General features: G+C 40.4%; 1 protein-coding gene across 1 annotated transcript in view; it reads left to right on the top strand.

Annotated features, from left to right (window-relative positions):
* Positions 1–1,976: 1,976 nt before the first annotated feature.
* The window catches only part of LOC146555832 (protein phosphatase 1H-like), a 33,819-nt gene continuing 8,099 nt past the window's right edge, over positions 1,977–27,696 (top strand). The window contains exons 1-8 of the mRNA XM_085251594.1: positions 1,977–2,594; positions 11,920–12,109; positions 14,103–14,468; positions 19,151–19,263; positions 19,369–19,453; positions 21,350–21,468; positions 25,346–25,409; positions 27,567–27,674. Coding sequence (XP_085107720.1) covers positions 2,359–2,594; positions 11,920–12,109; positions 14,103–14,468; positions 19,151–19,263; positions 19,369–19,453; positions 21,350–21,468; positions 25,346–25,409; positions 27,567–27,674 — 1,281 coding nt within the window. The 5' untranslated portion in view covers positions 1,977–2,358. The remainder of the gene's footprint in view (positions 2,595–11,919; positions 12,110–14,102; positions 14,469–19,150; positions 19,264–19,368; positions 19,454–21,349; positions 21,469–25,345; positions 25,410–27,566; positions 27,675–27,696) is intronic.

Raw genomic sequence — 27,696 nt, 5'->3', positions numbered from 1 at the left:
ACTAATAATAATAATAATAAATATATATATAGGGGAGACCGGGGATAGTTGTAACGTGGGTCCGTTGTAACACTTCCAATTTCTCCAATCAGGGCTAAGTTTCAAATGATGTGACTCATCCTGTGCATGCCCAACTCAGTTCTGCTATCACATGTGAAAAATCAGCACATTTTGTCAAACACAGACAATTTAACATGAAAAAAAGTTTTTCTACTTTATTTCAATTTCTAATAGCATTATCTGCTTTGCAGTTAAACTCATCAAACTTAAATTATGTTATTTGTATGTCTATGGGGATATATTCTGTGTAGGTCTTTAGTGCTAATGTTTTAGCCGTTGGCTGTAATGTTAGCTAGTTCATGGCTATAGGAGTCTGGGTCAGTTGTAACAATAATGTATGTTACAACTTACCACACTATTACTTTAACTTATATTAAACAAGTTGGGGCAACAACATCAGCAGAGAGAGGTTCACTGGTCGCTTTTGTATATGCGGTTAATGCCATTGGCAACACAATTCCTCCACTGTTTGTGTTCCCACACATACATTATGCAGACCTCTGTGTCAGAGATGGACCAGTAGGAAGTACTGGTAGTGGAAATAAATCAGGATGGGTGCAAGAAACAGATTTCCTCATCTTTCAAACAGTCAGCTCCTGTTGCCAACATGATGTTTCATAAAAAGTAATGGAATTGCGATGCTGGTGAACAACTACATTTTTTCAGCTTCATTGTTATGTTCAAAATTGGTGCAAGAGTTGTAGGTTATAATGCCCACTGATCCAATGAGGCCAAACTCAAGGAAGACCAACCAAAATTAATGAAATATTCAGTTGCAGAAAATTCCATAATTTGTCTTTTTTGGGGGATTGGAATATGTTCAAAAGCTAGATTTCTGCATTCTGTCACACACACAGAGAGCTACATAAATGGCTCTAAGTGCATTCATGTGTTGAATAAACAAAGATTGTTAGGTATTTTAGTACCATGGTAGCATTTACTGGATATTGTTTTATAGTGACATTATGCAGGAAAACTCTGTTATTCAATAAGGCCCCTTTGTTTTAGTTATTTTTCTCTCTGACCCAAGAATTGATGTGTAAGACTCACAGGCTGGTACCCCAAGGTCGAAAACACCACAGAGATGAGACCACTTCCTTACTCCCATCCTCCCTTTTTCTTTATCTCCTGGAAAAGGCTCGTTAAAGGCTAGGTGGTTCGTTTCAGAATTCACTAATGAAAGAACTCTGTATTTTATGTCTAGGAGTGTATTTTGCTGGGATGATCATAAATTATAGCTGAACTGATAAACTACACACAGGATACTTCTTTGCTCACAAGGCAGGAAGACGTTTCCTTATTTAGTCTGTACCGGTTTGAACTGGGAAAGCTGACACACGAACCTTTTTTTTCATCTATATAAACTGCTGTGTATCAAATAAACCTTTGAGTTGATTTGGGAAGGCAACCTAAAGCAGTCTCTGTTTTCTTGTTCTCCCAAGCTGCTCCCGGCGCTGTAACTAACCCAGCTGAACGGCATACCTGAGTGTTACTTTAAATAATTAGGAATCTTAGAAGGAAAGGACAAAACTCTGCTTATCGCTCACGCCACGGAGGAAACCCGGGAAGGCAATTTCCTTCAAAGATTACATGTTAATGTTTTGTTAGTACCCTTATTTCATTGTGTTACATTTCACCCCAGGATATGTTACAACTAACCCAGACTATGTGGTTAATTGTAACATTTCACTCTTTGTGTTTGAGGCCATACCATGCAATGGGTAATTGTGCTGCAGAGAAAATAGCTGCACTATTTAATAGCCGAGACATATAAATACTTTGCATTACATTTTGAATCCACTACCTTAAACGAGCTCCAATTTACAGACAGAAATGTCAAAAATGTTACAACTATCCCCGGTCTCCCCTATATATGTGTATATATATATATATGGTGGGCGTATAGGTAGCCATGGTTCCTGTCCGTACTGTGGTTTTTTTGTTTTTTTATTTCCAGTGTGCATCCATGGATGCGTCACATGACCATTAATCTTCAGTGCATTTCCGCTTTCACGGCGGCCGAGCTGTTATCAATTGCTTTCCGTGGATGCGTGCAGGATTTTAGTTGAAGCATCTCTGCAGTTTCCACCATCCTGTCCTCTGTGTCTCTTGTTTCCGCACTGAATCAATGAAAGCATAATCATCCTAGGATTGCCTCATCCTCCTCCTCCTCCTCGTCGTCTTCTTCGTCCAGCCCTTCGTCGATCAAGCGCGGCCGAGCTGGGGGGGAATCCGGGGAAAGGCAGCCGCGGCGCCCCGCACCGGCCGACGGACACCCCGCCGCGACGCGCCACTAACATGCTCACCCGTGTAAAGTCCGCCGTGGCCGGTTTCATGGGGGGAATCATGGCCGGGGGTAGCTCCGGGTCAGGCGGCAATACCGGATCCGAGCTGCCGCTGAAATTCCCATATATGAGACCTGATTTCCTTGGACTGTCCCCGGATGAGATCGAGTGCTCTGCTGATCACATAGCTCGGCCCATCCTCATCCTCAAGGAAACCAGGAGATTACCGTGGGCCACCGGATACGCTGAGTAAGTAAAACAAATGCAGTCGGCCTCAAAATCAATTCTTGTTGACTTTCCTGTGTCAGATGCATTTAACATAAACCAAATGATGTGGTTTAGCTGAGGCCTAAGAGCGTGCAGCTGCTCACTCAGCTCTTTATCCCTCCAATTTACTCCTTCTGCTCCTCCTGTTAGACACACAAATCAAGGAGCACGGACTTGAACCTGCACTGTGACCTGTGACCTGTATCCATCTCCAATATGTTATGGTTCATTTAGGGATCACACAACAACCTTTTTGTGTGCAGCTTCTTAAGTGTGGCCTTGAGAAGTAGAGGACAGCATGCATCCAAGGGATCACAGCCCAAGCTGGTTTTCACGTGCAAGAGGATAACGCCTTCCAACAGCAGTATCTGGGATTTAATCTACAGCAGTGCTCCACTCAAAGCTACAGTGTGTCAGTAAAGTCTAGGATCAGGGGTGTCAAACATATGGCCTCAGGGACAGAATCAGATTCCAATCAGTAACAAAGGGCATCGATTTGTGGCTTTTAACTGCATTTTCATGAGGTTTATAACTTTTCCTTCCTTCCTTCCTGTTTCCATGGGTCTTTTCCCACGTCACTGGTCTGGCCCACTTAAAGTCAAAAAATTGGCTGTATGTGGCCCACAATGTAAAATAAGTTGGACATCTCTGGTCTAGATGCACTGTGGCTCAGTGCAAACTCATATTCTGGCTTTAGAAGTAGCTGACTAGCCTTCAGAGCACACTCTTGTTTGTGTTTTTTCTGCTTGCCGTTTCTGCCGCCTTCAAAGATGGCACGTGAAGCATCTGTCCTCTTGCTGTCATGTCACATTTTACACTGGAGCTTTGCAAACACGCCGCTCAACAAATGTTATATAAAAGCTTACAGTGAATTTAAGACTCATGTGCTGGTTCCACAAATAATCGTAGGGCCCTGCTAACACTGTAAGCGCGCTTACACATTTGTTTTTCAATACTTTTTTTCATATCAGGATTTACTAGAAACTATTGCTTAAAAAATCCCTGATTAGAGTGCAGAATATGAGAATGGTAAGCACAATTTACAGAAAATTTAAGAACTTTTGAACTTTTTGAGTGGCTTTTACAAGGGGGGGGGGGAATCAATCTCTCCCTTGGAACACCCTGCTAAAATTAATGGAAGCTCAAATCTGCAGTTTATGCTGTATCATGATGCTGAGACAAGGGAATGCATACGATCATACAACTAGATTGGTCAGTTTTTGAGTGAGCGTGTTCACCATTGTGGTGCATTATACTTTCCATTGTGGTTAGATATGATTAGATTTTGCAGGAGCACTTGTCTTTTGTTGTGGTACTGCCATGTCAGCCGCACCCTGCTGTATCCATTTCCTCCCCTTTGTTGAGTTCTAGTTGGCAATCTCTCCCTTCCAACCTGCTATGAGCAGTGTTTGGTTAACATTTAATGATAAGGTACACAAATACATGTGCGATTACCCTCAGAACAAACTAGGAATTCCCTCCTAATTAATCACTACCTTTGACACTGAGGTTATCTAGTACAGCGGTCCCCAACCTTTTTTGCGCCACGGACCGGTTTATGCACAACAATATTTTCACGGACCGGCCTTTAAGGTGTCGCAGATAAATACAACAAAATAAAACTAGTACCGGTACCGAAAAAAAGAAGATTTATTCATAACACACGTGAAAAGACACGGGAAAACAGAGTTAACGGTAAAAACGATGACAAAATAATGCTTTAAACCAATAAAAACCCTGAAAACCATACATTTCACACCTGAGCCTCAACTCTCGCGGCCCGGTACCAAACGACTCACGGACCGGTACCGGTCCGAGGCCCGGGGGTTGGGGACCGCTGATCTAGTATGTCTGTAGTAAGTGTATACTTGATAACCCTAGGCTGGCTACAGTCTTTCAACATAGAAGTTCTCAGCTCTAAGCGATGTTGCCTTTTCTCAGTTAGTCTTTGCAACATTAAATGGGGTTTGGATTTGTAAGTAGTTACACTACACTCACTGGCCACTTCAGTAGGTACTTCTGAAACTGCTCAGTAACATAACTATCCAATCAGCGAATCACATGGGAGAAACGCAGCGCATTTAGGTATGTAGACATGGGCAATACGGCCTGCTGAAGTTCAAACTGAGCATTAAAATGGAGAAGAAAGGTGCCTCAAGTGACTTGGACCATGGCATGCTTGTTGGTGTCAGACAGGCTGGCCTGATTATTTCAAAAACTGCTCATTTAAAGTATAGAAAATATCCAGTAAGCAGCACCCCTCTGGGTGAAATTGAAAGGCGACAGTAACTCAAATAGCAACTTGTTACAACCAAGGTATGCAGAAGAATATACTCTTAAAATAGATGGACTGGTGAAACAACAAATTCAGCATCATGGATGTACAGCTGACAAATCTGCAACAACTGTGTGCTAGCTGTGCTATCTGGTCAATATGAACCAAAGTCTCTGAGGAACATTTCCAGGACCTTGTTTAATCTGCGCCACAAAGAATTAAGGCAGTTCTGAGGGGAAAATTTGTGGCCTCACTGATAATTAGAAATATCTAGCCCTTTCTTCTTTTCTGCCCCATAGGGTTATAATACTGAGAAAGCTGGAGATAAATAATGATTATATGCTATACAAATTCCTGTGTTGGCCAGCAGCACATTATTTTTCTGTTTACATGAAGTTTGAGTTTTGACGTATGATCACACCTCACTTTCTTTTCCTGTTTTTAACACATCACACAAAGCTACACTCAGATCTGTGTGAATGGATGGCTCTGAATGGATCGGTGTGGTTAATGAGTTCAGTTCCTCTCTGCATTTATCTGTAATTAAAGCCTCCAGTGTTCTCATTACAGCAGCCGTTTGGGCTCTAGCCTCTTTTTTACATTGGGAATTAATAAGCTAAATATTACATTCCCTTTTTTTTTATTAAGAAATTTCCAAGGCAAATGTAGACATATAACCGAATTTCTCTTGTTAATTTTACCATTTGCTCTATCCGTCCCATGATTAATGATTTTCCACACCCAGCTTAGGAGTTCTTTTAACCAGGCTTTAAATGTATGCGTGTTGAAGCAGTGTACATGAAGCCTACAAAAAGACAAATCACCAAGCTGGTCTATAAACAGCTTCAAGGGCTGAGTTTTAGCTAATACGCAAGAGAACATATGTAGGAATTGGTGCAGGTTTAATTGCCATTCCCAAACTTTATATATAACACACAGTCACATCACCCATTTTGTTGCGTTTGTGGAATTACATTTTGAAGCATCAAGTTTAGGCACTTTGGCTGTGGCTGTCGTTTGGAGCCTGGAGTGACCATATTTAGTGACCATATATAGATGTGCTGACGCTAATGCTGCCAGGCTTTGTTAGCAGCTGCAACCACAGAGTCTGTAATGTACATGGAAACAGATACATGCTAATTAGTGTTAAAAAGGCCCACTAAAATGGGAGAATTGCCAAAGGCAGCTGTAGACAGGGTAGAGCTGGTCAGTTATCAGCTAATTCCATTGCTGTTTTGCTAGCTAGGTTACTAAGGTCTATCCGCAATTCACCAATTTTTAACTGGGATGTAAATTTTAGCTGTTGGAACCAAACTAAATGTCTGTGAAGGTCGTAAAGCGACCATCTTTGAACAGAGGCGGGGGTTTACGACACCAACTCTCTGCCATCTATAATCCAGTTTTGAGATCCCTTCCCAGACGCCTTAACGCCCACTCACATCCTGGGCCATCTGACCTCAGGAATTCGCATGATAAGGTGGGGCCAGGTTTCACAATGAACACACCCGAAACTCTGGCTGATTGGGACCCACGCCCAGTTTCACACCTTGGCTCAGGCGATTAGAGGATCATCAGGGGGTCCTTTTGTCCCTCTGTGGGGGGTTACTCCCACTAGGTTTATATCTGGGACTCTCCACCATTTGACCTTAGAACTGAAGAAGCTTCTCGGATGAGAGGTGAAACGTCTTCAAGCAACTTAAAGAAGTCCAGACGCTTTTCTTTGCAAGCTCCTTTGACAACCAAACTAAATGTACCTGCCAAAGAAACTGAATTAACTGACTTCTTGATGCCTTTTAGCACTGTGCAAAAGTCTTAAGCCACCCTTAATTTCTTTATAAAAAATGGAAAATAGGTGCAATGATTGATTGAAATACAAACATATATTGAAATATATAAGTATAGATGGTTAAAAACCATTTGTATTATTCTTGTGATCTTGAAAGCCAATATTTGTTATGACCACCTTTATTCTTCAACACAACTTGAACTCTCATGGACAAGCTCTCTTGTAATTTCTTTAATTAGTCTTCAGGGATATTTTTGCAGACTTCTTGAAGGACATTCAGAGCTCTTCTTTTGGTGTTGGCTGACTTTTTTTTTTTTCTGTTCTCTGTCAAGATGATTCCAAACTTCTTCAAAAATGTTGAGGTCCTGGCTCTGAGGAGGCCAATTCATGACGGATAGTGTTCCATTGTGTATTTTTCTATCCAGGTATGCTTTTACTACATTAGTAGTGTGTTTGGGATCATTGTCACGTTGGAAAATGAAGCTGTTGCCAATGAGCCAATCAGAAATTGGATTTACCAATCCATCAGACCCTTTGTTGTTGATTTGCATCCTTCCATTTCTGTTGAGGCTTCAGTGAACAGTAGGTCTCTGAGAGATGATTTTCAGATAAAGTTCATCTACTGTGTGTAGTGTTTTTACACCTGCTGCTTCTTCTAAAGACCATTACAATAAAATACTTTTTTTTTTTTTTTTTAAGTATAAAAGTCTGGCTCCCTGGAAGCAAAATAAACATCAATGAGGAGTAGCCCAAGACTTTTCCACAGTCCTGTAGAACGTCACTGAATGTTATCAAGACAATATTTTCCATGTCATCCATAACTCTGAGTCTCATTAAATTCAATGTGTGAGATGTACTAAAAAAATTAACCACTTTACAGCTGCTACTAAAGGGGAAGTGAGAGGCTTCAGGGACCTAAACTTTTTCTTTTTTTTTTATCATCCAATAAACAAGTTTATCAGGATAGTAAAGCTGGGACAAGTCTCTTAATTCGAAGAATAAAACTTTGTTTCCAGTATGTTATGCCACTATGTAGTGTTACTAATGTCTCTTTTTTAATGGTGGTTTAAATAGAAAATGGCTTTTGGTCAAGGCCAATTGGTATGTTTTTAACTCTGGTATCGTGAGTCACCAGTGGTGACTCACCACTGGGAAAGACTGGCAGCAAGTCTGAGTGGAGGAGAGGTAGTGTATCCAGCTCTCCATCCATTTACCAACTTAGGGTCAAGCAGGGGTGCTGGGTTTTTTTTTTTTTCCTCCTGTTACTCGCCGGCCAGTATCCAGGTTTCTTAATCAGAGATTCAGTCTGAGAGCCTGGGAGTCCCAGGCTTTTAGCACTACATCATCTTTGCTGCCAGCAAAAGCATCATGTAGTAATGTCAGGGGAGAAAACATGGTTTGTTTGTTTTTTATCAGAAAAAGCTACAACCAGATATCAGCGGTACATTGATTTATAAATTGCTAAGACTTCTGCAAATTTCTCAGTATTATCATAAAAAATGGATACAATAAGTGCCTACTGCTGAAGAAGAAATCCAAACCCATTCATTCCTACAGTCCATTCAGAATTTTTTTGTTAAATTTCCTTATCTTCTGTATTCAGATGGCCCAGTTCCAACCAAAAATCTTCATGAAGTGTTAAATCTAGACTTTTTTTAAAAGACTGTTTTACTGTTGAGCTCCTCATTATTGTTTGTTTCCTGTTATGATTAGAGGCACAGTATTAAACCATTGTGCTTCACCAGATAATTATTCCAGTTTTTTGGGTGGGGGGGTATGTCTGCTCTAAAATCTGTTGCTGATGATGGAGAAACAAAAAGCGCATTGGATGTCTGACAATGGAGGGGAAAATTAGGTTTTGTTCCTAATGGGAGGAATGGGGGCTGTGTGTTTCGTGTAACACAGTGGGATCATTAAATTAAATGCATCGTTAATGTGGACGATTACCATGTTTTCTGCAGGCAGATTGGATGAAGCAGAGAAACGCTTCCTGGAATTCTTCTGTTGACAAACTCAAATGTGGACGATGCCTCAGAGTGTTTTATGACCACAGTAACTCAGAGGGTACTTATTGCTGTGGGTGCGGTGCTAAAGTTGGAATGCAGAGAAGTTTAATCGACATTGACGACCACCCAGTGGTCATGATAGCTTTCGCGGTGAGTGACACATTATAGCCTATGCACTGTCATCCTTAGTCGGGAGTTCTCTCAGTACCACAAGAATACTTTGTGGCAGGAAGGGGAATGATGGAATAAATATAACAGGCACCAGCAAATCAACAGTCCACAACCTACTGGTAATCCATTGATCATTTTAGACACCTACAGAAATGTTAGCCAAATAATTTTGTGTTGTGGTTAATAATTCTTTCATTAATCTGCACCATATATTGTTTAACCCTCATCCCACCAACAGATTTAACATAGATGGACTACATCAGGGGTGGGCAACTCCAGGCCTCGAGGGCCGGTGTCCTGCAGGTTTTAGATGTTTCCTTGATCCAACACAGCTGATTCAAATGGTTAAATGACCTCCTCAACATGTCCTGAAGTTCTCCAGAAGCCTGGTAACGAATAAATCATGTGATTCAGGTGTGTTGACCCAGGGTGATATCTAAAACCTGCAGTGCACCGGCCCTCGTGGCCTGGAGTTGCCCACCCCTGCAGTAACTGTATTCATCATTCCTTCTATTAAAACTGTAGAGATGAAATTGGATGCCTTTGACTGGGGTCATAGGACAATGATGTGAGATCATTAGGACCAAATTGATTGATAAGCAATTAAAGAAAAAAAAAAAACGCCTTTGATTTTGACCACTGGGGTCTGCACAGCTCAAACGCTAATGGCACATAACTAAATATTATTAAGAAATTGGCAAAAAGAATTTTTTTATTCAACCTCAGAATGTTCATATACTGTGTATGTATATTCTTACACTATACAGACTTTTGCTATTGTTGCATTATGTATTTTAACAATTTAAAGTATCAGTTATATCGCACTATGCATACACAGACATACACATGTGTATATGCTCACATCGTGGCTCTTTTAACTAAAGCTAATGAGCATTTGAGACCGGGGACCAGACAAGGCTGCTGCCTCACAGAAAGCAACTGACAATAATGTCTATAAATAGACATGCCAATTTCTCTACTCAGACACACAGAAACACACAACAACAACAGCCTCCAGGGATTTTGGCCAGACTTGCCAGTCTAACTTTTTTTCACCATTTATTTGTGACCCAATTACATTATCTAGAGTTAGCAGTTATGCAGCTGGTGTAGTGACCTTTGAGACAGCAAGTGAAAACGAGTGCTTCAAATTAAGAAGCATTTAGTTTAAGCAGAAAAGGTTCACTCTTACAGTGTTGGTGATTTTACTGCTTAGTTATGGCGTGTAGCGTGTGGAGAAGAGTCGCCTGTCGCCTGAATGTTGGGCATTAATAGGAGACTGTTTAAACAAATTCATTATGTCAACTCAAAACATAATACTACTCTGTATTGTTCCAGCAGACTGAAAGAATCCATTGTCACAGGTTCAAATGTGTAAAAGTGTTCACAAACGTTGCTTTAGCTACCTTTTGAAGACTCTTATGGACAAAACACTCTGTGAATGTATTTTAGTGAATAAAAATATAGATTATATATTTTAAAAACTCATATAGCCAACATGAAACAAACTTTACTTTGTGGACTATTGTTGTCAAGTCATTAGTTTGGTATTCTGGCCATCGACAACTTGGTTTTGTGAAACTAAGGGTTTAATGAAACTGTTTAAGTGTAGACCTAACTTGCAACCCTAATTGCCCTGCATGACCATAAAATAGTGGCTTATTAGTGGCAGCGAAGGCACAAGCTAAAACGTACCCTGAATTATCTCATTTGTCTCTAGACAGTACCATAAGCTATTAAATGAAAGACATGAAATTGACTCTGTCTGCATTTTTAAATCAGGCAGCAATTATTTGCAAAGGAGGTTGCTGTCCTATTTTTACACGTGTCACTAAACCATTAGCTTGCACTGATTTAGGAGCTAGCTTAGTCAGGCTAAGTGTATGGATTTAATGCAAGTTTGTTTGGCTAGCATCATCTCAGGATGGTGGTGCCTGAGATGAGATCTCTTCTTCATAGTATGCCCAGAGTTTTTACATTTATTAAACAAAATCTCGATATTTAGTGTCCCTGTATCGATACAATATTGACACATAAAATAAATTGTAACACTGTGTTATACTTTATACCGTTTAGCTACATTCCAGTTTAGTGTCACCTGTTAGAACATGGTAGAACATGCAAAATCCACACAGAAAGCTCCCAGCCAGAAAAGACATTCAGACTAGGAACCTTCTTGCAGTGAGGTGACAATGCTAAGTGCTGCACCACTAAACCGCAGCTGGGGAAAAACAAACTAACCAAAACTACATATGAGCACAGTGATGTTTGATCAAAATTTCCCAAGATATGTAGAAAAATTGTTATTCTCCAGTATGGGCTGCAGATAACAATGTGGTTATCGTGCAGACTGAAGACAAAAGTTTTTCTTTTCAACTTTAAAAACTGTTAGATTAAGAGTGTGGTTTGCCTTTAAAACAATGCTGTTTTTAAATTGTTAGTGGGCTACATTTTTCTGCAAACTCTCTCTGTGGTCTGCCTGTTTTGGGTTTTGTTTTTTTTTGTTTTTTAAAGCACACAAGCACAAATGAAGCTCAGCAGGACTGCGTACATGCACAAAGCGCTGGCCATGTACCCTTTGTACAACTAAGCACAAATAGAGTCTTCATATTCACCCAGAGGCGATTGTCTCAATGCATCAGGACACTCCCAGCAGAGCAGTACCACAAATAAGCGCTCCTGTTTGATCTTCATCAGGGACATGAAACGTACAACGCATGCTGTTTCATTGGGTCTGCAGATAGAAACCGCAGGCAGTGGGTCTGACTAATTGTTGCAATCCTGCAGTGAGCCTTAATAACTATGAAAGACCCCGGCGCTGTTTCATCCCACAAAAAAGCTTCTGATTTCAGCTTTTGTTCAACTGCTCGTTCCAGAAAACAGCTGGGAAATCACAGCAAGCGTTGCATCTGATGTTTGAAACGAAGACTTTAACTGAAAAAAAAAATGATATTGGCTGAATGTTGACAAATTTGATTTTTTAATCATTCTTTGGTAAAGGCTATTGACAAGAAAATGGGTGACTGCCTATAATATGACTAAACCTGTACATTGTGCCCCATCTTTCAGGGTTATTAATGCTGGTAAGAGTGCGCTGAATGAGGACCAGGCCTGCTGTGAGGTGGTAGTAGCAAGAAGGAGGCCAATGAGCTACTGCCCTCCCTCCACACCCAGCAAGACCCCCACCGCCAAGAGACGCAACTCCTTGCCCAACGGAGAGGGCCTAGGGCTCCATATGGAGCACAGCAGACTAGGAGAGGTAACGGCATGCAAACACACAAATACAGCCTGTACTGTAAATGTTGACAGATTTTACTAACATGCATACATAGGTTGCAGTGACCTCAAGTGAAGCTACTTGTAAACAACTGTGCAGAATAAAGTTGGTCTTAAAAAATGTTTCTTTTTTTTTTTTGTACTAAATGCACAGCAAGAGGATTTCTGTGCAGCTTCTAGTTGGGATTAAACTGTTTACAGGCGAGGGTTTGTTGTCCCCATATTTATGGTCCTTAGAGCTGTTTAATGGATTATTTGGTGTGTTGGATGCAACATGTGCAGTAAATCTGTTCTGATGAAATTAAATGAAAAACTTCATATATTGTTTGACACTGATTTGGCTCATTTGGAAGCCAGATGATTCACCTCTTCTCCTCTTTGCCAGTTTCCAAACAGAAATGTTTGGTTACAACACAGCAATTTTTACAGGACTGCAATATGTCTTAGGGGGAGTTCCTGTTTAGAGATAGTTGTGGTCAAAAGTTCACATGCACTCATCATGGGCATGGAAATGATTGTATGGCATATATCTTTAATGACTTAAAAGAACAAGAATTGGGTGGACAAGTTTGAATTTGATTTGTATCCCCACATGGGTTAAAATTACACGTACACCCCCAGTAATATTTTGTTAAACGGCCCTAAGCGAGCTGTACCTAGACCAGATGCTTTTCGTAGCCATCAACAATTGTTTGGCATAAACATTTGACCACCCAAGAAGGATGATCAAACAGCCACCCATCTGGATAAGGCTGAATATTTGACCACCCTCCTTGGTAGGGTTCATAATGATTGGTTTCCTGCCACAGACCCAGCTTTGAGCATTTTCAGGAGGGCTGAGGGTTGGGCTTTGGGAAATCCATTCCAGAAGATGTTACAAGCCTGTTTTATCCATTGCAAAACCAGTTTTCCACACAGAAATGTGTCCAGAGTTTTGGACTGTCTTAATCATATTCACTAAGAGAAGATGAAATTGGGTTGTTGGTATTCGCAGACAGTAAATTCCAGCATATGTGATGATGTTTTAGAAAATATCAAACTATAAAAGGCAGTTGTTTGTGTTTCATTAAATTGTTCAGTCAGTGCCACCTCCACAAAACTGTGAGAGGCTCTCTGAGTAAATAGCTGAAACACATGGTAACTTTATCATTAACTCCCCAAAGCTTCATATTGAGTCATTTCTTTGTAAAATAACATTTCCAGAAAATGTTATCTCCCAATACTTTTTGTTCTCTGTTCAGTCCAAGGACATAGCGTCAAGAAGTTAAAATTTCTTCAGAACTCAGGGTGTGACTACATCTGACCCCAGTTTACCCATTCGCCTAAATTGCGAAAAAATATCCCAAGAGGGATTTTGGATTTTGTGTTACGTGTTGTGCTGTTGTGTTACGAATGGCTAAACTGTCAAACACACAGCTTTACTTCCAAACTCAAGATTTCTGCAAGGCATTCTGAATAATGTGTAATGCCAAGGTGACTTTGCTCTGATGCAGATGTGATAAGGTTGTTCCCACAGATAGCTGATAGGGAAGTTTGACCTCTGGAACACTTGTGTTACTGGACACAATGAGTCATGATGTTCTTGGTCTTTCACTGATGAGTCATACTACATGATCTCCTATCAGCATTAGTCATTCAGCAACATGTTTTTGCTTTGTTTTTTTGGTCCTCTCCTCAAATGTCAGATTGTTTTTAAAAAGTATCTATATATGGATTAAATGACAAGACCAGGGGGAATTTTGGAAAAATTGAAAAAACCCTTTTTTATTGTCTATGTTTGAGATCTCTCTGGGATTTTCCTGCAGATGTAAAGCATGATGTGTTGATGTGTTGTCGAACAAGGGAAGCTATCAATTAATCCTGATTAAAATGCAGCAACAGTATAATTCCTTTATGAGTCTGTATTTTAATGGGATTATGTTTGATTCAGCCGTTAACTGCCCTTTGTTCTGTGCGTTCTCACCATTCGCCTGCAGGAAAGCGAAGGACTCGTGTTTCACTACTGGGCTTTGTTCGACGGTCACGCAGGTTCAGGTGCGGCAGTTGTCGCCTCCCGCTTGCTACAACACCACATCGCCTGCCAGCTTCAGGCCGTCATAGAGATTTTGCGCAACTTGGCATCTCCACCCCCCACCGTGCTGGGCGAGGAGCCAGACTGTAATCCCTACCTCCAGGGAAACACTCCTCACCGTGCCCTGACCCGGGCTGCTTCCCTGCGCGGGGCCACAGGTGCACCAGGCTCCCCTTGCAGCACCCCGCCTCCACCACGCTTTTTTACTGAGAAGAAGATCCAGCACGAGAGCCTGGTGATTGGAGCCATAGAGAACGCCTTCAAAGAGATGGTGAGAGATGGGTGACATGCTTTTGTTACTTAACATTTCAGGAATTTGACACTCATTTGACAGTCACGACTCCAATATCAGCATTTTCACCAGCTTCCTTCCTCTAATCCATCCAAAGCTATTTATGCTTTTATTAACTGTTTGAATCAGCTTCAAAGGCAATTATTAAAACTAATAACTAGTAATTATAGATCTGGTTTTGTGTGTGCTGCTTCACTTAAATGGCTTACTGGAAGGAAGCAAGCTGTTGGTAGTGGTTATTAGTAACATTTCCAATGTGTTTTCCTGTGGTGACAAGTAATCAATTTGAGTGAGACATTGTTTGTTATAAATCCTCCCACTTAGCCATTGTTTTGCTTGGTTGTTCCGGGAGACTGAGATGACCCGTGTTCCTGAAAGTGATAAATAAGGGTGTTTAGCAGGCACAAACATGACTTTTGACCGGGTCGCTTGTATTTTGACTCACATCTGGAAACATTTTTAAGTTTGCGTTCACACTGTGATTGTAAGACACAAAGAATATGGTGAAAAGGCAACAGATTCAAGTATTTAACAATGAACTTTATTTCCAATAAATATCTGGCTTAATGACTTTGTTCTTGGACACGTGAATACGTGAGAACAGCGCTGGCATTCACAACAGAAATGGCATTGACACATGAATTAAGTTGGAGGTGGGTTGTAAAGTGGCTTGCAACTCTGGTCAGGTTAAAGCAGCTTAAATGGTCCAACCTATATTAGTGTTATTAACTGGATGTGCAGAAAAGCAAATCTTTGTCCCGCTAGTTGTGGTACTTTTATAATATTGTGCAAAAGTCTTGAGCCACCCCTCGTTTCTTCATATTTTTCTTCTAATTATCCAGACATTGGCTGCCTTTTCACTCATTTTAAGTCCAGTCAATCTACCTGACCATTTTCCTAAAGTTTCTTTTTGTTTGTTTGTTAAGCCACTTAATACTAACCTGTTAATCATTAAAATATAAAAGGGTTACTGACTCAAGGCAGCCTGTCCAAAAACACTTAATTTGTTGACTTTTCATTATTGAATCTATAAGAAAAGTAAAGAGTGTTTAAAAGACATAAAATAATATTTTTACATAAGCAAGGTGATTCCCAAAGAGCTATTAGCTGAATAGCTTATTATAAACTTGGCATATCTCAGCATGCAGTGCAATGGCAGGCCCAAAATTTAAAAAAAAAAAAAAAAGATAGAAAAGTGTCATCAGGCTATCAATACCATCTAGAAAGCATTTGACTGGCAGTGGCCTAATTGTTTATGAGAACAAAACAGACTGCCAGTGCATGGACTGGCCTCCCCAGAGCCAGGACCTCAGCATTATTGAAGCAGTATGGGATCATCTTCAAGAAGCCTGGAGAAATATCCCTAAAGACTACTTTAAAAAATAGCAAGAAAACTGCCTGAGAGAACTCAGGGTGAGTTAAAGAATAAAGGTGGTCATTCCAAATGTTGACTTTCAAGTTGTACAAATTCTCTTTTTTGCGTTATATACTGTATTTTCATATATATAGTGTTTAATGGTTTGATAAACCTCTGCACCTATTCTCCACTTTACTAGCAAAATGTAAAGAAATGAGAGCAAATGCACTGTAAGAGTAATTATATGCACATCATGCAGGTGCGGCAGTTAAAGTGTCATTTAACGCTCTTGAAAGCAGCAGATGTTTACGGGCCAAACAATTTTTCCATAGTTGGAAAAAAATAATTACAAATAATGAAGGTTACTCTATAATTGCAAGCCACAGTTATTGCTCTGAACAGACTGTACGATTTCGAATGTCTGTGCCGTTGCAAGACGGCCTGCACACAACGTGGTTGATTTCAGTTGACTGTGGTTCGTAAATTTACTTTAAAGGCCACGAAATGATCACAGACGGATTTTTTTAAGCATGCTTTTTAGGAAAAAGCATAACATATTTACATTATCCACATGTGTGCTTTTATGTGTGCACAAAGTAAACACTTACAGGGATGCCAAGCAGATGTGCACATGTAGTTGATGAAGGCGTCAGCGCAAGCTAAACAAAATAAAAGCTTTACATACGGCACGCAAACTCGCCAACATACACACTTTGAAAAGATTCTCACAAATATTTTCTTTGACCATAACCTTTAGCATCTCTGTTTATTCCTTATTTAAGCAAACTGGGAAGTGATGTCGTTTTAGCAAAACGACACATATATACACACACATTAATCATATTAATATCTTGATCAAACAGCAGCATTGCATAAAAATTCTGTAAATATTTAGCACTTTAATTAAAGGCACGCAGCTAAATTTATGAAAGAGCCTGTGGCAACATCAAACTTATTTCTTATATAGATGTTATCTAAAAGAGAACAGATACTTTTATTCCCTTTCAGTCGTGTGTTTCCTTCAGTTTTTTTTTTTCTTTTAATTGTAGGTTTCTTTTAAATTGGTTTGTAAGATCTTTTATGAGGCAAGGATTATGCAGTGTTGCCACTAGATGGCAATGGAAAGCAACCCAAACAGCTCAGGCTGGACTAAGCTTAGACGCTACCCTTCCTCTTTTGAAAAGAAGCACTTTTGCACCTGATTTGACATCTTTTGTAGAGGATTATCACTTCATCGGTTAAAGCCGTGATCTCTACTGAGTTTAAAAAAAAATAAAAAATAAAAAATTCCATCTGAAGCCCACAAGGGGGCTGCTGCTCCTCATGAAGCTCTTTCTGTAGCTTTTCTCTACACAACTGTAAGTCCGGGAGCATTCATCCTTGTTTTAGACCATGCTGGGTTTAACTCACTATATTTTCATTATTGCTCAGTTGCTGATCTGATGTGAGAGTTTCTGGGCTGGGAGAAACGTGAGCAAATATTCAGATAAATATGTGCACATGTTTGTTTAAGGCACATAATTACACCTTGTACGTCTCATAACCCGGTCAGCATCAGTCAGCATGAGAGCACTGGTTCACAAAAGGTGCAAGTGGGGACGTGCATTAAATTATCATCAATATTATTATCCCCCTGAAAAACGGAGCTTTTTATTGAGTCATATCACAAACCAGCGCTGTGCAATGATGTGCTTCTGTGATGCTCAGAGCTTCATAAAATCAACTTCCAAATGAGGGTTGTCTTCCAATTTATGCCGAAAAACAACCAGAAATCAGTTTGTGAAAAAGAATTGTTGATCTTCACAAAAAAAAAAGGATAAAAAAAGTTATCTCAACGTGTCCAGGTGTTGGGATCTGGAGTGAGAAGTATCATCAAGAAATTCGAACAGAGCCACACAGAACAAGGCTGGTAGAGATAGGCAGTGAAAGATTTCTAGAAAACTAGTGAGAAATGTGTCTAAAGATTCCAGAACAACTGCCAAGACACTAGAGACACAAGAGAATGACTTAACCAAGTCAGGAATTGTGATGCCGAAGAAGACATTCACTGGAACCTTGCACATGGAATGGACTGTGAGTATAGACCAAGAAAAAGTCCACTTTTGCAGAAGAGACGCCTTCAAACCAGACTGAAGTATCTTAAGGACAACCTCGAGAATGATTCGGTATACTACAAGTCTATCAAGAGACGTCTTGTCAGCGTGTCTTTAGTTGGGAATCTAATCAAGGTGGGAGGAATCATGAAGTAAGGACGTGAAGATTCTGAAAGCAATTAGCAGGAAAACTGAGCCTGGGTCAGCACTTTGTCCTCAAAACACGACAACTCAAAACATACATCACTCCTGGCGAAGAACTACCTCTACAAGACAAAAGTGGACGTTACCGACTGACCTGCTGAAAAGCCCTGACTTGATTCCCATCTTTTTTTAAAAAACAAATAAAAAATCTGTGGGTTGAACTGAAGACCAAGTTTCAAGCCATCAAATCTGGAGGAGCTTGAGAGATTTGCCAAAGAATGGTGTGAGATGTCTCCTGATGATGCTCTATTTGTGTTTTATTGTGTTCCATTGTTAGTGTATTTTATCTAGCCTTCAGTTGGTATAAAACAAGCCAGCATTTTTTTTCTGCACCTTTTAGTTTTGTGCAAATTTCACCCATCCATCTTTTTTTATTATTGTTCTGCCTGCTTATTCATTATGTGAATCCCTTAAAAATACTCTACAGTCTGTGTAGTGCATTTCTAGCAACGTTTTATGATTGTGCATTGAAATAAACTAGCAAACTGAATCTCTTTTAAAACAGTAAAGGACTCAAAAAGGAGCGTACATAGCGTACAAAGGAGTGTACATTAAACATCCATTGCTGCTCTGACCTGATAATTATAAGTCCACTTGCAAGCCATCTCATGTATCGGTACCTTCGTGATTCGCTCACAACATGCACTTGTTTACTGACACAACATCGACTTGAGGTGCAGGTTAAACCAATCGATAGTCTCATTCGATGCCCACACTTTGTTCGCCTTTCTGAGAAGTTGACGAGGTTTCCTCTTGCTCGCTGTTTGCTTGTGTATTTCTCCCTCTCGTGGTTCTTGTGTTTGTGAATAAAGTCTTACTCTGTGTAGTGTATGTAAACTCTCCTTCTGCCCACATGAGGACCAAGCCATGCAAAAGCTTAACTTGTTTGGCGTTTCCTAAATCTTTGTCATGTGGGCGGTCGTGGGAGTGTTTTCGAAGGTCTTACCGATTGTCTTCTCGCACGATGCTCCTTTAAAGTCTCCGTCTCTTGTCCTTACCTCTGCTAGGACGCCCAGATCGAGAGGGAGAAGCAAGTTTTTAACATCACAGGAGGATGCACGGCTCTCACTGTGGTTTACCTCCTAGGAAAGCTATTTGTTGGGAACGCAGGTGACAGCAGGTACCTGTGCTTATGTTTTGCCCTTGAAGTTTGAAAAAAAACAAAACACGTCATTTGAATGATCGGTAATGTTTTCCAACACTTTATATGTCTTTGTGTGCGCAGGGCTATCATTATTAGAAACAATGAGATCATTCCCATGTCGACAGAGTTCACACCAGAGTCAGAACGACAGCGACTCCAGTTCCTGGTAAGGAAACTCTCCGCCTTTCACTTTTCCTAAGAAACACAACAAGTGTTTATAATTTCTTTGGAAGTGCAGTGGTGCTTAACATTCACTCATATTTCTATAATGAAATCTGAATATTGATGAACGCACAGTTGGATCTATAATTTGTTAGACCGAGATAATTGTAATTCTGCCTCTGTACACTAGCACAGGATTTTAAATCAATCAAGATGTGAGTCAAGTGCAGATTTCCAGCTCTAATTCAACAATTCAACGACTGCCTCAACTCAACAACTTCACGTCACCACATGTTGTTTCCTCCCCTGAGATGCTCCGCTAGGCCTTCAGCTGCTCCTTGTTTGTGGCTCTTTCTGTCTTCACTTTTGTGTTAATAACTTAAAAGCTTGCTTTATTGGGTTGAACGAGCAGAGAGTGAGGCCCTGTACACTTCAGAATTCATCCTGCTGCTTCTGTCATACACTTCAGATCGTCAGCGCTTCCTTTACTTCTCCTACAGGTTCATCTTGGTTTCATTTATCCAAAGATTCTTTTTCATAATTGTTCTCTTTGATGTTCTCTGCCAAGTCTAACAGTGTACCTGTTGAGAGTAACCAGTAGTTTGCACCATGTTGTAAAGCCTCTGTATTTGCATTCATGAAGGCGTCTGTTGATTGTAGACCTCGACGAAGTTACGCCTCCCTCATGACTTTGTTAAATATTGTGACATTGTTCTTCTTAACCATGTAAATAATTCATTTTAGTTGACTTCTGTGGTGTTGCTGAGCTGGCCAGTGTTTTCCTTCTTTATAAGAATGAACCAGATTGTTGATTTGTCCCCTAAAGTTCTGGCGGTCCCTCCGATAGATTTATTTTGATGTTTCAGCCTTTCAGCATCTATGACATCTATTTGGGGCTCAGATTTCAAATTGCAGTAATAACAGCTATGAATAAATAAATAAAAAGATTTATTACTTAAAATGATCTATGATTTAAAATTCACTGTGTTTGTGTACAGAGGCAACACATAAAAAAAACAAATAAAAAAAACTTTGTCTTTTTCTGACAAATTATGGACCCCACTGTACATGCAGTGGTACTACGTATACCAAATATACATTTTTATCCAATTTTTATAATAAATATGACCCATAGCATAATAAGTAAAGAGAACCTAAAAAAATTAGATACAAATATTTGACTTGGCAATTTTTGTGGAATTAAATAATTCTGTTTAGCTAACTTAACCTGATATAAACTTAACATTAATTTATATGTTATGTGAATCCTATGTTCAAGCCTGTTTGCTTCAACTCTGTACAAATAACTTGAGATCCTAAGGAAGTGTTTTTTTTATAGATACTTTTTTTATTTTTTTCATAAATATACTAGTAAAGTGTTAAAGACTCATATATAACAAATCTAAAGTTAAAAGTAAGTAGTTCGAGTTGCTTCAAGGCTTCAAGCTGCTCTAAATGTTTGGTTTCAAGCAGGTTTTTTTCAGCTGTTGGCTGTGGATATTATTAACATGGCCATCTGAGGTGTGTTTAAATCTTCTGTTCATGAGGGGCAACCAATGAGAAGAAAGTTTGCTTAAAGGGGAGGGACTTAGAACTGGGATTATTTTGATTTTTGAGTCTTTCAAAGTTAGTCTAGTAGAGTCCTTGAATAAAAAAATATGGAGCTGGTAATGAGCATATTAGAGCAAATTTAAGTGTAAATGACACTGATGTCATCACACAGTTTGTGCGTCAGAACACTGAGAAGATTCTCTTTCAGCTTCTCGCAGTTCTTTAATATTTAAATTTCAAATAGTGTTTGTTTCAACACTTAAAATTGGGCAAAAAAACCTACAGTGATGGGTAAGGATGCTCCGCACATCTGCCACATAATGACTCGAAATTACTGTCTGTCCTCCAGGGTTTCATGCAGCCTCACCTGTTAGGAAATGAGTTCACGCACCTGGAGTTCCCCCGGAGAGTTCAGAAGAAGGAGGTGGGCAAGAGGATGCTCTACAGAGACTTCACCATGAACGGATGGTGCGTTTTTCCCATTTAACATTTCACACACGGGTGTCGTGAAGCACTTAACGACGGCAGACTCCCACATCCCTAAAGCAGGCTGCGTTACCGTGTACGATGCCATTCAATTTATAACGTGGAATGAAAACTGCTAATTTTCGGGGTCTGGCAGACCTCAACCCTCTCCCGCTGCATTCTTAATAGATGGAGTTATGATGGGGGTAAAAGTCTCTGCTCCTGCCTCTTTTACTCTTGCTCATAATATGGCATCCAGTGGGAGCTGAGGAGACCAGCAGAGAGCTAATGAGGGAGAAGCCTAACCTGATTCGATATAATGATACAGCAGAGATGGTCCTGTATGTGCGTTGTTATGTGGGTTAGCAAGGCACCATGCTGTTTGACTGTGGCTGCAGTGGAAGCCAGTAATGAGGTGTGCTTTTACTGACACAATCGCTCCCTCTCCCCGACACACAGGCACATACAGTACTGTTCCTATTGTGTGATGTATATTTCACTGTGACACTGCCCCTCGAAAGCAGAGATGTGCCAGCCAGGATGTAGCGCCGACTTTCTCTTCACATCGGAGAAAGGAAACTGTTTGGAGTCATTTGTTGTATTTGTCCATATTTCAGTAGAAGGAGGAAACATTTGAACATTTCTGGAACTGGTGCAGATTTAATAGAAACATTTTGTTGCAGATTCCAAACTACAATGGACAAGCATCATGGTGTGATTGGTATTGGTTTGGGGCATAGACTGTATATTAAAAATTGACTTAGTCACAGTGATGATGCTTATTGCTTTTTGGACTGCCATCTTGAAGCTTTTTGGGGGCATTTTGCCAGTCATCTCATGTTTGCCTGATGTTCAGCAGCTGCTACTAACCTAGCTGGTGTATGCTAGGTTTATTAGATGCTTTTTGCTGAAGATGATTGTTTAATGTGGCTTTTAATGGTATTGATTAAAGTATTTTTGGTCAACCAGACCATTGTAGTTAAAAGCGGTAAAACCCAACGATCTGAAAGATGGTGGAAAGAGGGGATCAGCCTGAAGCAATATTTCCGTATGGATTCATCACCACTAGTGGACACTTTTGAAATTACGCTATTCATCTAATCTAGAAATATAAAAAAATCGTGGCATGTTTTGTATGAGTAACCTTTCTTTAAGTAAGAATTCTCAAACATTAACTGGTCTGTAGACAAAAATAACAGCTCATCTGTCCACTGAAAATGAGAAACTCACTGCAGTGGAAAAAAGAAAATCCAGGTACAGTGGTCCCTCGTTTATCGCGGCAATTATGTTCCAAAAATAACCAGCGATAGGTGAAATCTGCGAAGTACCCAACTTTTTATAGTTATTATAGATGTTGTCAGGCTGTAAAACCCCTCACTACACACTTTATACACTTTTCTCAGACAGGCATGAACATGTTCACACGTTTCTCTCTTGTTTAAACACTCTCAAAGTTCAACCCTTATAGAAAAATAAGTCCAGTATTATAGAATGAAACCAAAGGCACCTGCGGGTAAAATATTTCGTCGACATTGTTGTGTTTGTTGGGGAGAAAACGTACAAACATACAGTACAGCAGAGTCACACTGCTAGCGATCCAAGATTTATGTAAATTTGACAAGCTGAACGCATTCTGTACTGTACAGGAGACACGGCACAAGATTGATTGACAATGGTCTACAGCCAATCAGCACGCAGAACACAATGCGCTTTTTAAAAAAAAAAAAAAAAACACACACACATGGAAAATTGCACAATAAAAATCCACGAAACAGCGAGGCCGCGAAAGGTGAACCGCGTTATAGCTAGTAAGAGTTTCTCTACAAGTTATTAAATCATGGGGTGTACGTAGTTTTTCACAGGACTGCAGATCTCAGCTTTCTATTAGGTTCATTTCATCATAATTTGCTGATAGTCGCAAATTGAGTCAGCTGGAGAATAAAGCTGAAGTAGCTTATGGCTTGTTTACTCCAAGCAGTGAATTTTCAGTACTGAGAATGAGAATTGTCATTCAGAAGTTCCCTCACTTTCAACGTAAAATGGTGGGAGAAAAAAAATTAGAGTAATCTTTATTTTGCATTTGTCTGTCCGTGTTAAGTTTGACACGCACGGGCAGGAGGGCCGCTGATGGATGAAGACGATGTAGAGGTAGAGATGACAGAAGAGATGACAGAAAGAGAGCCTTGCCTGTGGGTCGGGTAAAGTACATCACTCACTTTTGAGACAGACGGACAGATGGGCAGAAAGAGACATGGACTGACAGACAGAGCAAACCCTTACTCAGATAATAAAGCTGTTTGAAGTTGTTGATATTCTCCACTGACTGGTGACGCCAAACCTAATCTAGCCAGTTTAAGTACATCAGCGTCAGCCAGGGAGTCTTTGAGTCTGACATCAAAGCTCCATTTCTAAGTTCGTTTTTCAGATCTCTCCCCCCACCCACTTTATGCACTTCTGAACTTATTTTTGTTGCTTCATTGCGGATCCTGAGATTCCCTCCCTCTAGCTTTCTTGCTAAAATATTCAGCTCAGAAAACACTTGTTATTACGCCCTAGAGAGTCACTCTGGCGTTGACATGCAAGCAAAATCAAAAACCTAAAAGTGTGTGATTCACTTTGTTGCTAACCTGTGTGTTCGTCCTTAGACACAAGTTATTACTACAGTAAGAAATGGGACAATCATAAATTAACATTTGATTAGAGACAAAAGTAAAATATAGAGTTTCCAAAATTATTGTTTGTGTGTAGTTAAAGTTACCTTGATCTGTGGCTACTAGTTATTTGAGAGGTTGGGAGTTGAATAGATAAAGTCATTTATCAGGTAAGAGGTAGCATTGATGATTCTTTAAAATCTTTGTCCATCAGGTGCTTCGGTTTTATAAAAGTAGAACAGTAAATAGCCGTACCTCTTAAACTGCCACCCGGAGGCAACAACTGAAGTATTGGTGTGTGGCTAAAATGTTAGCTGTCACTGCTGTAGAAGAAATTGACTTCCAATTTCCATTTGGGTTTCTGTCCGTCCACCCAACTTATGTACAGTGCCCTCTAAAAGCACGTTAACAGCAGTGTGAAAATTTCAAACTGACTTACTCGTCATTACGGATGATCGATGATGCTGATACACGTCATTGCTGGTGATGGATGACACCTGCAGCAGGACGAAGTGTTCAAAGTACAGACTGTTGTTTTTTTCTTTTTGGTCTGGCTGTGTACAAAGCAGTTCCTCCAGACTCACTGATCACACCTTTCATCCATAAAAATCCCAAAACGCGCTGAAACCAAAGCAACAAATGTCTTAAATGACGTTTATCTGTGAACTTTTTTTGCACATCTGAAACATCAACTTCCGAATTGCCATTTAGAGGTGACCAGCCATCACACATAAATCTGCTTATGTTAGGGGGACATTTTTTGCCATTGTGTTCACCGTGAATAGAATCGACGTATAAATGGCTTAAGGGGCAATTGTTGAAACTATTGCACACTAAGTGGTGTGATTTATATTTCCTGGATTATATGAGGTTTGACTGGACCACTGTTTGATGTAGAAGTATCTGCGTTACAGTCCCTGGCGTCAATCTGTAACTCAGTGTACCGCATGTTAGGGAAGAGGTTGTAGAACCTGTTTATTGTGGATCTGCTGTAGAGCAAAATATTCACCATAAACTACCGAGACACCAAGATGGCATTTAAGATAAGGAAGAAATAAGACCCCTGAGCCCCTCTTTTTTTTCCCTTTCTGAAAGTACACATGCTTTTCATGTGTGTCTGTCAAACATAATTAACATATACACGCTTTAAAAAGTGCGCCTATGAAAGAAAAGGGGTGGAAAAGGGAAAAATTCATTGCCTTGATCTGCATTTCTTTTCTCATGCACAGGGCTTACAAGACGATCGAGGATGAGGATCTCAAGTTTCCTCTTATATACGGTGAAAGGAAAAAGGTAAGTGTGTGTGTGTGTCAGTGCAAGTTTTACTGAGTTTGTGTGTCTTCACCAACCCTTGTGTGGTTTGTACTGTAGAATTCAGAAGTGCAGAGAAAAAATCACTCGCTCCAAAATTGTCAGTCTGTCTCTCACACACACACACACACACACACACACACACACACACACACACACACACACACACACACACACACACACACTCTACAAGCCTGCCAGCCTCCCAAAAAGTGGGCGAACTCTCTGAAGTGAGTGCATGCGCGTGTGTCAGTGCGCACCCTCACTTAGAAGAGAGGGGAGACGGTCCATCTATTTCACTCCAGCGGCAACCCTATATCTAAGACACACACAGACATTCAGACAGACACACACCACTCGGGAGATGACAGTCGTCTCTCTGAGAAGCGAAGTTAATCCCCGCTGGGATAGCAGGGGAGAGGAGAGAAGGAGAGACTGAAAATACTCCACCAAATAAACTGCAGCGGAGAAAGGGGGAAAAATGCCTTTAAATTCTCAGTCACGTCCGTTTGTTTCATATTTTCAATCAATTCCATTTGATGCAGAGAGAGATGTAACGCGAAGCTCCAGAAAGGAAAGCATCTTCTGACGACCACACACACACACACACACACACACACACACACACACACAGTGTCGTCCGTCTGAAGTAGTGAATGGGTGCTGAATTCAAAGAGCGGTCACAACAAAGCGTCGTCACAGGAATGAGAGAGAGGAAGGCAGTTCCACAAGAATGCGATAACTGAAAGACTAGTTTAGTCTCTGTGCACTTTTGACACTGTTGCTTTTGCCGTAAATATCCTTCCGCTGTTTGGCCAGCGTGTATTTAACAAATCCATTTTGAAGCTGTTTGTTGTGCCGCTGCCTGATAATGTCATCATCGTGCAAAGCAGTAGTTTTACAGAGAAATTCTGCCCCAGATGCTTCTTTTTTTTTTTTTTTTTTTCAGTACGTTTGCCCATTCATCCAAAAAAAACGACAGCTTTATCGCACTCGTCTATCACCAGCCTGCCACCCACTTACATTAGCCCCTCAAAAAGCACGTTAACAGCAGGGTGAAAATTTCAAACCGACTCGCTCGTCATTACTGATGATTGATGATGCTGATACGCAGCACTGATGATAGATGGCAGCAGCAGGATGAATTCTTAAGGGCACAGATGGATTTTTGTCTGGCTGTGTACAAAGCAAGTACCTCCTGTCTCATTGGCCAGCCCTTTCCTCCTTCAGATACACATTGCCCTTTAATATGCTGCAAACAAAGCAACAAAAAGACTACACAACCAAACAATACAGCTTCATAATTTTTATTCCTGAAAACTTTGTTGAATTTGTTTTTTGCATCTGAAATATCAGCTGTTAATATGTTGATATATAATAAAAAAATGTATGTGGATGTAAATGATGTATTATAAAAGCGCAGACTGTCATTGAATGTTCCCAGATTCACTCGCCCAAAATGGTGTTAGCATATGTTTATGTGATTCCTGTCACTCGGTTCAGTAAGGAGACATCATTTTGGGGGTGAACATGATTTATTGAGATACAGAATTTGAATAAAAGCGTTTTGGCGATTAGACCCGAATAAACCAGCAGCAGCAGAACGGAGACCCAGCAATGACAGGAATTAGGACAGGACCCCCCCATTGTGTTTATGCTGGTGCTGGTGAAGATGGAGACTTGGGTTATGGCTCAGAGATGCCGGGGAGAGATGGATGGGGAGGAGGCGGGTTGCACAAATGCGAGTCTGAAAGGTGGAATGACAGAAGAGCACTGAGATTTAAAGGCTGATTGAAAAATGGCTGGATGAGAGTAATGATGTCAGCACTGAGTTCTGACAGCGTGGGAAAGAGGAAGTGATGTAAAAAAAAATTCTAGCAGGCAGATGAGTGATTACAGATCTTACTTCTTGAACTTATGCATTAACTTTGTTGCGAAGCCATGTTTATGTCAGTGTCTGGGAGAAGATGCTTTCGGCTGCTCTCTCGCCACAACGGGTCACCGAGGCGGGTAGCTCCACATGATTGATGTGGAAGTTTTATGCCGGATCCTCTTCTAAAGAGAACTTTTGTCTCCGGCTGAGATGCTAAATGCTTTAAAAAAAAATTTTTTAAAAACCCTAACCAGTTTGTTTTCCAGGCGCGGGTGTTGGCCACCATCGGTGTGACCCGCGGACTCGGTGACCACGACCTCAAAGTTCATGACTCCAACATCTTCATCAAGCCGTTCCTGTCCTGTTGCCCTGAGGTAAAGTGACCTGCTGACACAC

The sequence above is a fragment of the Mchenga conophoros genome, linkage group LG17 (genome assembly GCF_057382185.1).
Source record: "Mchenga conophoros isolate Kocher_MC1m ecotype Shallow Benthic linkage group LG17, M_conophoros_male_GT1.1, whole genome shotgun sequence".
NCBI classification, from domain to species: Eukaryota; Metazoa; Chordata; class Actinopteri; order Cichliformes; family Cichlidae; genus Mchenga; species Mchenga conophoros.
This window is presented reverse-complemented; position numbering and strand designations above follow the sequence as displayed.